General features: G+C 38.1%; 1 protein-coding gene across 2 annotated transcripts in view; it reads left to right on the top strand.

Moving 5' to 3' along the window:
• SPTA1 (spectrin alpha, erythrocytic 1) overlaps window positions 1–13,382 on the top strand; it is an 81,257-nt gene that overhangs the window by 16,229 nt on the left and 51,646 nt on the right. For both annotated transcript variants that reach the window (XM_004714792.3, XM_045298429.1), the window contains exons 15-18: window positions 245–451; window positions 2,847–3,028; window positions 5,626–5,869; window positions 7,104–7,226. In XM_004714792.3, the coding sequence (XP_004714849.2) occupies window positions 245–451; window positions 2,847–3,028; window positions 5,626–5,869; window positions 7,104–7,226 (756 nt within the window). The remainder of the gene's footprint in view (window positions 1–244; window positions 452–2,846; window positions 3,029–5,625; window positions 5,870–7,103; window positions 7,227–13,382) is intronic.

The raw sequence follows: 13,382 nt of genomic DNA, 5'->3' as shown, positions 1-13,382 counted from the left end.
CTTAGAGCTGAAGGGGCCACATTCCGAAGCTTCAACCTTATCTAGTTAAGTAGAAGTAAATGTTGGAATTGATTAGCCTCATGTCTGAAGCGATTTCTTACTCCACACTTGTACTAGAGCAATCTTCTCTCTTGTCCTAATCTTAATACAGTTAGATTTATAGTGAAAAATCATTTGTGCCTTCAAAATTCCCCTCTTTCATTTTTTTAAGCAATGCTTTCCTTTTGTTATGTTATCCTATCTCAGGATACACAGAATTTGAAGAGCCGGGTCCAAAAGCAACAAGTCTTTGAAGAGGAGTTGGCAGCTAATGAGATCCTCCTCAATAATCTCGAAAAAACCGGGCAGGAGATGATGGCGCATGATCACTATGCCTCTAAAAACGTGGCGGACCGTCTGAGCGAAGTTGCTGACCTCTGGAAGGAATTGTTGGAGGCAACAGCGCAGAAAGGTTAGAAGCAGAGGTTTTGGTGAAAAGTCAATTAGAAATTCTGAAACACAGCATTTTTATGTTTACCACCATGAATTTACCTGCTGACTTTTTCAAGAAGGGATGCCACCTGCTTGCTGTCCCTCTGAGTCTTCATCCTTCTTGGCCAAGCAGTTCTAAAAGTCCAATATGAATTCATCACATGACAATTTAATACTAGTTTTATGTTTACAGATGTAGAGCTTCAAAAACTGAAGTTACTTTGAGTTCTTCTACTTTTTGTATCCCATAAATATTCAGGACCCATACATCACTATTGGTTATATATCTATAAAAATGCATTTAAATTAGACTATTAATGTAAACCAGTTAAGATGTCAATAGACCACAGCATATGGACAATACAGCCTAAAATCTGTAGTCTAAAATCTATACTAGAGTTAGGATTATTACATTAGACATAAAGAGATTATTAGTGACATGTGGGCTAGAAATAATGAGAGCCAGACCATTTTCCACAATGGCTGCTGGACCATTTTACAATCCCACTAGCAACTGATGAGAGTCCCTGCTCTCCATACTCTTGTCAGCCAATATTTGTTGTTTTCTAGTTTGTGGACATTTCTCTTAATTCTGGGGTGAAATGATATCTCATTGTGGTTTTCACTTGCAATGGCTACTGGTTACTAGCATTTCTTAGAGTGTTTATTGGCTCTCTGAATGTCTCCTTTGGTCAAGTGTCTGTTCCTGTTTCCCATGTTTTCATTGGGCTGTGTGTGTTTTTGTGGTTGAGATGGTCCAGGCTTTTTCAAATGCATTTTAGAGATGACTCCTTTGTCAGATCTGTCATTGTCAAAGCATGCTTCCCCCATCTGTTGGGTCTCTTTATTCCTTTGGAAAAATATTTTGATGTGTGTGTTCAATTTTTAGATGGCCCCAGGCATAAAGTTATCTTTTGTTTCTCTTGAATATTTAGTTTTATCTTATATTGTTTTACATCATATATTTGGGACCATGCCTTTCCCCCTCAGGAATCCTGGAGGCACAGTGGGCTAACCATTGCTTACTGCCAGGTCAGCTGCTCAAATCCCCACATGTGCCATAGGGGAAATCTGAAGCTGTCGGCTTCTGTAAAGACTTCTAGCGTCTGAAACCCTATGCATCAGTTCTGCTTCATTCTATAGGGTCACTATGAGTCAAAAGTGGCTTTATAGCAATGGGTTTTAAAGTCCCCCTAAGTTTTCTTGGATTTTCCATTTTGAGTTCCTTTTATTATTGATTATTATTAAATGTGAAATATATGGATCCTGTCTCATTTTTCTGAAAATCAATACCCAATTTTGCCAATAATGTCTGTCAAAAAGGTGGTCACTTCCCTATTCAATGCATTTTGGTCCTTGTCAAGTACTAGCTACCCCTAAGTGAATGGAATTATTTCTAGATATACAATCATATTCTATTGGGCTATGTGCCTGTCACTGCACTAGGGCCATACTGTTATGACTAATGGTTGTCTAATAGGTTTTGCAATCAGGAAGTATATGGCCCCCAAGTCTGTTCCCTTTTAGTTTTTGTGGTGATATTGTGCAACCTACCTCTTACTTTGTAACATTGATCAACTGTCAGTAATTAAAGCAAGTAATAACTGCTTATTCTCTTTGTTCTGAAAGTCAGTCGTAGATAAAACTGTGCTTTGCTTACCGAAGAGTGATAATATACCTATTGGCTTTAATAGCATCCCGAGTTTGGGATAGGGTGAGGGGAAGAAAAGATTTCACTGCAACAACAGAGGCTTCTGCTGCTACTCCCCAAACCCTCGCCACCCACAGATACAGGCATTGCTATGTGGATCATGGAAATAATAGTTGTGAGATCATAGAATAAAACCTTTAAGAGTATTATGAATCATTGAGAAAGATTTTGTGGAAGATACATCTCGAAATTTTAAAACTAGTTAACCTGAATGTTCAACATCTTTTAGAAAGTTCAGTGTTTAGGCTTGAATACTTTGAAAATGAAATCTGATAAGAGAACATATGATATACAAAAATGATAGTTAAATTCTGAGGCAGCAATGGAATACAGCAAGAAATACAATTACTACTTATCTTTGTTTTGAAAACATTACACTGTTCAAAAGTAAATGCCATCATAATTATACAAAATGAAGATGATTTCAGATATCTCCAGTGAGACATGTATTTATACATATATATACATACTTTTGGAATATGAAATGCTATACCAAAACAAAACACCAAAATCACTGCCATTGAGTGGACTCCAGTTCATGGCCACCCTATTGACCAAGGCTCTCCATAAAAGGCTATAATTCTCTAAATTGAAAGAAGGTATGCTGTAGCACAGAAAGGAGCAATGTAATAGCTATTATCTTGTCCCTACTGTCTTCTCACAGGGACCCAGTTGCATGAAGCTAACCAGCAGCTGCTATTTGAAAATAATGCAGAAGATCTAAAGCGCTGGCTGGAGGAGGTGGAGTGGCAGGTTACCTCCGAGGATTATGGGAAAGGCCTGGCAGATACTCAGAATCTACTCCGGAAACACGGCCTCCTGGAGTCAGCTGTGTCTGCCCATCAGGTTTGTTGCTAACGCTAAGGCCAAAGGTGGGAGTTTGGTGCAAACACTCCGAACAGAAAGAAATGTCAAGAGAGCAAAGGGCCAAGGTGAAAAAAAATTTTAATTGATTATCTTTCTCCCAATATCTTCTATGAACCGACCTTTCTCCTGAGTGTTCAGAGTCTTTTGTCAGAATCCAATGGCTCGTGTCATATTTGATTGAATCATCAAAACATAACACTTTTTTCAATCAAGGGTCTGGATTCTATATTCTTGTTTATTCTAGTTATATGATATTCAGTCGCTCATTCCATCTTTTGGGGTCTTAATACTTTCATCTACAAGATAACTGTTTGTTATAAAATGGTCTTTTCCTGTCTGACACTCTGTGATCAAAAGCTTGAACATATCTAACTCTTGTTGTTCTAGTTAAGAAAATAGAAGTTCAGAGAAGTAAAGTGACGTCCTAGTTCAATGTCACAGAGGGAATCAGTAGCAGCTCCAGGATGATGATGCAGATACCTGGACCTCCACTTTCAGGGGTTTTCTTCCCACTTCCTAACAAACTGTTATTTAGATAAATGTACCAGTGAGTTTCTAGAATATGGAGGCCGCATGAGAGTTCCTGGAGATGACAGTGGGAATCCAACCCCAGTTGATTCCATTTCTTATTCAGGAACCCTGGCTTGGGTGTGGAAATGATTATGCTTTTCACTAGAAAGGCCTAATATTTATCTTGTAAAATATCACTTATCATATCTTCTCTTTGGCTACTTGGAGTTAATTGGAAAACACAGAGTAATCTAAAGAACCTGGTGGGGGCAGTCACTAACATAGCTTTAAGGATAGCTCAATGAGTTCTAAATAAACAAAAGGCTGGAGATAGTAAAGCCGGAGAAAGATGGTTTTTATATCTACATGGATGAGCACATTTTTGAAATAGAGAAACAACATTATTTGAAGGGAAAAAAAGTAAATAAGCAAAAAATTATCTTAAGAGCAATAGAAAAGTAATATGTATAAACTCTTCAGAAATAAGATTATGTGATCCTACTGGGGAATAGCAGGGCAATTCTTCACCAGAATCTGATGTTTTTGTAGGGAAGGAACACTGAAATTGATGTTTGCTAAAAGTAATTTTTTTCCAATTTATTGGGACTCATAAAATTCATCACAATACGTAGATCAATTGTGTAGAGCACATCTATACATTTGTTGCCCTCAAAGAAAACAACATGGCTTGTGCCAGGAACACTTTAATGCTAAAGATGATATCTTTGCCATTTAAGGTTTTTAAAGTATATTGCCTAAAGTCTGAAATATTTACTACTTGAACATTTACCGAAAAACGATTACCAATCTCTAGAGTATTTGTCAGGAATAAAAAGGAATACATTTTTCCTCAAAAAAAAACACTAATTTTTATATGGAAGTTTAAATTTGGAGACTAGTTTTATTATCCTCTAATTCAAACGCCTCATTCTATAGAAAATGAAACTAAGATCAAAACAGGTGAAACACCTTGCCAAGCACTACATGGGAATTGAGTGACATTCAAGAGAAGAATCCAGATCTCCTATTTCCTTAGTGTGGGCCCTCGGCTACAGAGGTTTTCAATAATTATTACGGATCCATGGTGCTGCTGATGTTTTACAATCATTTACTATGTTTTGATGTGTTCCAAAGTCAAAGTGCCCTAACTTTTGGCTGCTCAGAGGCCTTTGAGTTAATACTTTATATAGGCTTTCCTTTTTTGTGAAGGAGTAGATTGTTTTGTTTTGTTTTCCAAAGAAATTTGGATAATACTTGTTTCCAAATTAAAGAAGAATAAATCAAATCTTAATAAACAAGTTGAGCCCTGGATGAAAAACACAGAATAAATATTATCTGGCTCTTGACTATTTCTTTTATGCAAAATTCACCTCTCTCCAAACAAATTACAAACAAAAAGCCTGAGTACAGTGCTTCAGCTAGGCCACTCATGAAGATGATGGAATATGTATCTTGCCTCTGTTTTATTTGTTTCTAGGAAAAGCCCTTAAAATCTCATTGCTATAGTCTTCCTTTCTTCTATAATACAAATGGAAATCATGATTTTCTCAAGTTCCCACAAGGAGTGACTAGCCAAAGCTGTGCCTGTGCATTTCTATTTTAAATTTTATTTTTCAGCACCATATTTCTTCTCATAGGTATTGTTCATGCCATACAATGAGCTAAGCCTTAGGAGTTTGAATTTTATTTAAAGTTTTAGTTCTTCTTCAAAAGAATTCTAAATGATGGAAATATATCCCAGACAGCAAAGGTCTCCCACTCTTTTCCTAAGAGCCACGATTTATTAACACTCCCCAAAAGTTAAGCCTCTGAAATTTTAATTTCTCTGATTTTCTTGGAGCATTTCTAGTAACTATTTTTTGGTCATTTTTGCAATGTTGTTTGACAATTACAGTGTTATAAATTTCTCTTCGTTTTCCTAGCTGTATTAACACAACCCAATTTTTTCCCCTACTGATTTAATCAGAGATTCCAACACAGTACACATGAGAGCGAATTTTCCCATGGAGCTACTCCCCTAACTCCAATCTCTTCTTTCTTGATAACTTTTCCTGTTTCTCTCTCAGGACCAAGTGGACACCCTCACAGAGTTGGCTGCATATTTTGAAGAAAAAGACCATCCTGATGCTGGGGACATACGGGCAAGGCAGGAGTCTCTAGTGTCCCGGTTTGAAGCCTTGAAGGAGCCTCTGGCCACCCGGAAAAAGAAACTACTCGATATATTCCGATTGCTCCAGCTCTGCAGAGACACTGAGGATGAAGAGGCCTGGATCCAAGAGACAGAACCCTCAGCAGCTTCCACCTATGTTGGTGAGTATAACCTGAGCTGGCTGTGCCTCAAGGATAGATCAAGGTACCTGCAGCGAGATGGGGAGATCTGGGATGCGGCCAGAAAAGAGAAAGTTTGTGCTGTTTTTCACCTTCAGACTCATAGACAATGTGTCCAGTACAGTGTCCCTAAGAAGAGCTAAAGTGATTAGCTTTATTCAACTTGCTTTACTTTATTTTATTGTGAAGTTTTTGGGCCTAGCAGATATGTTTAGTATCTTAGATACCAAGCGTTTTTGTCTAGGCTGTTGGCACTGCTCTACTTTTTTCATAATTTTGTCTTTGACTCTTTTTTTAGTTACATGGAAGATTACATGGATCAAAGGGGTTAAGTAGCAGATATAAATTTGAATAGAATGTGTACAGCAAATAAACTAGATTTTTTTTTCTTAGAAGCCATCATGTCACCAGTGGCAGTTGTCAGACAGTTGCTTTGGAGGAAAAGAAAAAATGCACCCAAATAGAGTGGAAACTTAGCACACTGTACTAAGTGTAAATAGGAGAGATTGGATAATGTTGACATTGGTGGAGTCTTGAAGGTTTCTTTGAAGGGGGAGTCTTGGGGAGAGAGTTTCTCGACAAACAATTTGAATAGAATGTGTACAGGAGAAAATTTTTAAAGAGAATAATGGTGATACATGATGGGAGATGGGGAAGATGCAGGAGAGAACAAATAATGGGGAATATTAGAGGATGTAGGGAATTCACAACAGATAGTATTTATAGTGTTTTTCATTTTAGGCGAAAAGTGAGAACTTGTTATTAAGTTATTGTCAACTCTTATAAGAAAACTTTAAAGCAGATAATAGTATGACCTCATCATGGGAAGATAACTTAAATTTAAGGCCTGTAAGGGCATTCTTAAATCCATAAAAATTAACAAGTGAAAATCCTCATTTTTACACTGCAATGTGACAAAAGAAAATAGTTCCATACTAGGAGGAACTTGATCTTAAGAGGCTCCTTCCCAAGGAAAATAGTGATTATTTCATTATCATTTAGAGAATAATTAACTGGATTTTCTTAGTGTGAAGAGACACGGCAAGAAAAAAGTTGAGTAAGGTTAATTCTGATGGTTTAAGTTTCAGGACACCTGTCTCTGATTAGAACTACAAATGGAAGAGCATGTAGGTCCAAGAGTTCAAATAAATGAGATAAGTGGTTCTCATTCCATACATCAGAGAATCCCATCACTTGAAATCTCTTTTGTCAATAGGTAAAGACCTGGTTGCTTCTAAGAATCTCCTGAACAGGCACCAAGTTATACTGGCTGACATTGACAGTCATGAGCCACGCATCCGAGCGATAACCGAGAGAGGAAATAAAATGATAGAGGAAGGTATGTATAGTTGATCAGATCATCACTATTAGCAATCTTTGTGAAGCAGTTTGCAGAATCTGAGAACTTACAGAGAATTTGAAGATATCCATATTAACTCCTGATATTCCTTTTAAGACATTTATCACACACACACATATGAATAATAGCAATCTATCTCACTCTATGTCATGAATGAGGCTTTTCTATCTTATGTAAACCCTAAATTGTTAAAATTATATCTTTTACCATAATCACAATTAGGCTTCTGTGGAGAAGAATTCAGAATCTAGAATTGAGCGCATGTCCCATTTGGAAGCTTTCGTATCTGTTAAAATACCACCAATGTTCCCAACACCTGTTATTTTTGATGTTGGAGAATAATGTTTCCTTACATTTCTCACTTTATACAGTGCTAAAGTCTTTCTTCATTTTGGTCTCCCATCTTCAGAAACTTCTAGTAATTAGGTAATATTCATATCTGAACATCATAGAGTAAGTATGACATAAACAATGAAGATTACAGCTATACTGACTGAAGAGTACATTGTAAGCTAACATTCATACCGTTGAGAAAATTTCATGTCTCAAATGAAGATTTCAAACAAGAAAAAAGATCTTGAATATAAGCTATTGACAGTCTTATGGAATTCAGTTCTACTCTGACACACATAGGGCTAGTATGATTCAAACGATTTAACAGCAACTTTGTGTTTAATGGCACTATAGAGACCTATTCCACCACTTATCTATCAGTCTGTCAGACTGTGGTAGCTTGTGTGTTGCTGAGATGCCTGAAGCCATGCCACAGATGACTCAAATACCAGCAGGATCAACCAAATTTAACAGGTTGCATTGATGCTCCAGATTAAGAACAGACTATGAAGAAGAAATAGGCTGCCCACTTCTGAGGGATTAACCACTGAAAACCTGACGAATAGCAGCAGAATAATTTCAAATACTCCGTTAGAAGATGAAGGCTCCCTTTTCCCCACGTTAGGAGACATTCAAAATATGCGTGGGGAAGACTTGCCTCCTCAAAGTGGAGTCAACATTAACGATGTGGATGAGTAAAGCTTTCAGGTCCTTAATTAGCTAGTAGAGCATGACTCAAAATGGGGGGAAAAACACCCTGCAATCATCCATTAATCATTGTAACCTAAAATATATAAGGTATGAATCCAGGAAAATTGGAAGTTATAAAAAAATTAAATAGAATACATAAAGTCCATATCCTAGACAGTAATGAGTTATAATGGAATGATAATGGTAATTTTTGAGTTATACAAACCTGTGGTTTGCTATGCCAGGAATAACAAATTCAAGAGGAACAGTGTCATATTCATCTTCAGAAAGAATATTCAAGTTCTATCTTGAAGTAAAATGCTGTTTCTGATAGCATAATATCTTGTATGCCTACAAGGAAGTCCAGTTAATACAGCTATTATTCAGTCATGCACCAAAAACTAAAACCAGTAATGACAAACATGAAGAACTTCTTCTGTATGAAATTGATCAAATATACAATCAAAGAAGCATTGAAAAGTATTGATAATTGGAGTGCAAAATCGGGAACACAGAGGAAGGAACAGGAGTTGGAAAATATGGCTTTGGTGGTAAAAATGTAGTTGGAGAATGAATCATAGAATTTTGCAAGATGAATGATTTTTTAGTGAAAATGCTTTTTTCCACAACATAAACCGTGACTATACATGTGAGATTCCTCAGATGTACACACAGGAATTTAATCAGCTATATATATGTGGGAAGAGACCACGAGAAGCTCAATATTATTAGTCAAAAGCAGGTCAGCACTTACTGTAAAATAGATAATCAATTGCTCTTATGCAAATTTATCTTGAAGCAGAAGAAAATTAAAACAAATCCACAAGAGCCTAAATACAACCTTAAGAACCGCTCACTTGAATTTAGAAAAATTCTCAAGAACAAATTTCACCCATTGAATCCTAATGGCAGAGCGTTGACAACCTGAGGATGACATAAAAAACACCATCCACGAAGAAAGCAAAAGGTCATTAATGAGACAAGAAAGACTAAAGTAGATGTCAGAAGAGTCTCTGAGGCCTGCTCTGGACATAAAACAGCTGAGTAACTTGTGGAAAATCATGATGGAAAGAGTCGAACAGAAAATTTCAAAGGGCAGCTTAAGAGAACAAATTAAAATATTATCATGAAATGTACAAGGACCTGAAGTCAGAAAACCAAAGATAAAAACAAACTTAGCATATATCGAACTGAAAGCATTGAAGGATTCCATGTGTAAAATATTGACTATTGCAGGAAGCATCAAAAGAAGGTGGAAGGAATACAGAGTCACTGGAACAAAGAGAATTGGTCAATATGCTCACTCGAATTTTTAGCAGATTTGTGCTGAGTGGTTGGTTTAGTCACATAAAGAGACTAATGTGTGTCTCCGGTTTCCTCATGAAGAATTTGAACTGAAACATGACCCCAGCATCCATGAAGACATCACCAACAATTTCCAACAGCCCCACATGGTGTTCAGAGGACACCATTCCCTCCACTTTGAGGATGTGGTTCACGTCATGGGGTTCTGAAGGAGGTCAAGTCTCAATACTGTCATAGTCAGGAACCTCACTTCATTCTTGAGGCACTGAATCCCTACCAGACTTTGGTCATGAAAAGCATGTAGTGCCCCACTGACACATGACTGCATTTCTTCTTTTTTTTCGGCATTATTTAAATTACTATTATTTTATTCTTTTTTAAAATCATTTTATTGGGGGCTCATACAATTCTTATCACAATCCATACATACATCCATTGTGTCAAGCACATATGTACATTTGTTGCCATCATCATTCTCAAAACATTTGCCTTCTACTTGAGCCTTTAATATCAGCTCCTCCTTTTCCCCACTCCCTCCCCACTCTCCCCTCCCTCATGAACCCTCCATAATTTATAAATTATTATTATTTTGTCATATGTTACACTGTCGGCCATCTCCCTCCACCATCTTCTCTGCTGTCCATCCCCCAGGGAGGAGGCTATAAGTATAATCTTGTAATTGATTCCCCTTTCCACCCCACATTCCCTCCACTCTCCAGCATACCACTCTCACCACTGGTCCTGAAGGGATTATCTGTCCTAGATTCCCTGTGTTTCCAGTTCCTATCTGTACCAATGTACATCCTCTGGTCTAGCCAGATTTGTAAGGTAGAATTGGGATCATGACAGTGTGGGAGAGGAAGCATTTAAGAAGTAGAGGAAAGTTATATGTTTCATCGTTGCTGCCCTGCTCCCTGACTGGCTCATCTCCTCCCCACAACCCTTCAGTAAGTGGGTGTCTAGTTTGCTACTGATAGGCTTTGAGTCTCCACTCTGCACTCACCCTTATTTAGAGTGATATGGTTTTTTTTGTTCTTTGATGCTTGATACCTGATCCCTTCGACAGCATGTGGCCACACAGGCTGCTGTGCTTTCTTCCATGTGGGCTTTGTTGCTTCTGAGCTAGATGGCTGCTTGTTTATCTTCAAGCCTTTAAGACCCCAGGCGCTATATCTTTTGATAGCTGGGCACCATCAGCTTTCTTCACCACATTTGCTTATGCACACATTTTTCTTCAGCAATCGTGCTGGGAAGGTGTGCATCATGGAATGCCAATTTAATAGAACAACGTGTTCTTGCATGAGTAAGTACTTGAGTGGAGGCCCAATGTCCATCTGCTGCATATGACTGAATTTCAACCAAGTGTCAGAGCTGTTTAAAGAAGTGCAGCCACTCCGTGCGATATGCCCCGAGCTGTACACCAGGCCACCCCTCACCCAACCCCAAAGGAAGGGCCTGATGATTGAGCGCCAGCCCCCTTCCATGTCCTATCATTGGACAAAGGATCTTTCCCTGCCCTTCAAATGTCAGAATGAGAAGACTGAAATCATGCGCGAGCTTGCAGAATCCCTGGTGCCTGTGGAGATTAAACCCGGCACTTGCTTGTCAACTGTTTCGACTGTGGTGCATACTAAACACAATCAGCTCATTATTCAGCCACCTCCAAGGCTCATCCAGCTTATGAATGGTAAGAAGAGAAAGTGGGTTAGTGATGACAATTCAGACCCCAAAATGGTGAAACTTTTGCAGAGGGACTCCATCCTTGTGAAGCAGTTTTGTGCTGTTCTGTGATATCAAGGTGGAAGACACTGTCAAGGCCATATCATCCTACTTAAGGAAGCAGAGATACTACTTCAGATTGAATCAGATTCAACTCATCATTTTGACAATGACAAGATGGTCAGGATGCAACTGCTGTCCCTCATCCTCAAATTCTTAAAGAAGTTCCAAATGGAGAATCTGGACCATTCCCACTTCCCTCATGGTCTACACTCTGTCACCATGGCTACCCAGTGCAAGTCAAGTGAGGAAGGGGACCAAACGCTTTTGGATGTCTTTGTGATGAGGAAGTACCTGTGGGGTGAAAAAAAATTCAGGTTACTACTATCAGTCCCTGGACTGCATTTCTAGCATTTTTCAAGTGTCTGAATGGGGTTAGATGGTCAGGCAATGATATTATGCTCCATAACTGAGCCAAATACTACCCTTCAAGAGTCTAATAACAGAAAGAAATGTAAACGGTGATTAGCTGGTTATCTTATATTGTATGTGCTTTTCACAGTTTCTCATGTCTAAGCTGGGGAGTTTGTCATTGATTTTGTTTGAATGACTTACCTATAGTGCTGCTCTTAAGAAAAAAAATATGATCCCAAATGATATGAAAGTAAACCCTTTGATCTGCATTTTATATTGAGACTATTGTGCTAATAAAATTTAATTTTATATGGGGAAAAAAAGCATTGTTCCACATTTAATCATTTCAAGAGGAAGCATATGATCAAGAACCAATGGTATTGAAGTAATTAGTCCAAGCCAAAAACAAGACTCTGGCAATTGACAGGATACCAATTGACCTATTTGAACCAGCTGATGAAGCACTGGAATCACTCGCTCATCTATGGATTTTGGAAGACAGAAACCTGGCCAATGGACTGGAAGATATAAATTTTTGTGCCCAAAGAAAGATGACCCACCTAAATGCCGAATTTAGCAAACAATACCACCTCTGCAGAAGACTGGGATTTCTACTCCTATAAACAGTTACAGTGTTGAAAATCCACAGGGAGTCACTGGATGACGGTGAGCTCACCTTCAAGTCAAAGTTTCCTGCCGATCATTCATAAACAATTGCAATAGTATATTGACAAGGACCTGCCAGAAAGTTAAGCTGGGTTCAGAAGAGAACATGCTACCAGGGACATCATTGGCTAAATGGACCTTGCCTAAATGCAGAGCATACCAGAGAGAGGTTTACTCGTATTTTATTGACTATGTAAAAGCATTAGATTGTATGGATGATAACAAACTATGGGTAACCTTGAGAAGTATAGAAATTTTTGAATACTTCATTTTAGTCTTGCGGAACCTGTACATAAACCCAGAAGAAGTATGAACAGAAAAAAAAAAGCGATCGCTGCATGGTTTAAAATCAGGAAAAGTGTGTGTCAGGCTGGTACCCTCTCATCACACTTATTCAATCTGTGTGCTGAGAAAATAATGAAAGAAGATGGTTAACATGGAGAAGAGTATCATATCAGATTGGAGGAAGGCTTATTCCCACCTTTGATATGACATGACCTTGCTGGATGACAGCAAGGACTTGAAGCACTTCCGGTGAGGATCAAGGACTGCAGTCTTCAGCATCAATTGAAACTCATTGTAAAGAAACGGGACTCTGCACAACCAGACAAAGAGGAAACATCACAATAAACAGTGAAAAGATGGAAGTTGTTCAGCGATTAATTTTACGTGGATCACAGTCAATGCTCATGGAAACAGTGGTCAAGCAGTCAAATGATAATTGCATTGGCCAAATCTGCTGCTCAAAATCTCTTAAATTATGGAAGAGGAAGGATGTCACTTTTAAGAGTAATGTGTGCCTGACACAAGACATGATATTTTCAGTCGCCTTATATGCATGTGAAAGTTGGAAAACGAATAAGGAAGATTGAAGAAGAATCACTTGATTTAGATGATGGTGCTGTTGAACTATTTTTAAAGTACTACGTATTCGATAAGAATAAGCAAATCTGTCTTGAAAGAAGAACAGCGGAGATGTTCCTTAGAAGGAAGGATGGCAAGACTTTG

This window comes from Echinops telfairi, unplaced genomic scaffold (assembly GCF_000313985.2).
Source record: "Echinops telfairi isolate 266 unplaced genomic scaffold, ASM31398v2 ScPeMD7_7425;HRSCAF=8463, whole genome shotgun sequence".
In the NCBI taxonomy this organism is placed as follows: Eukaryota; Metazoa; Chordata; class Mammalia; order Afrosoricida; family Tenrecidae; genus Echinops; species Echinops telfairi.
Note: the sequence above shows the minus strand (reverse complement) of the source record. Positions and strands in the feature narration are given on the sequence as shown.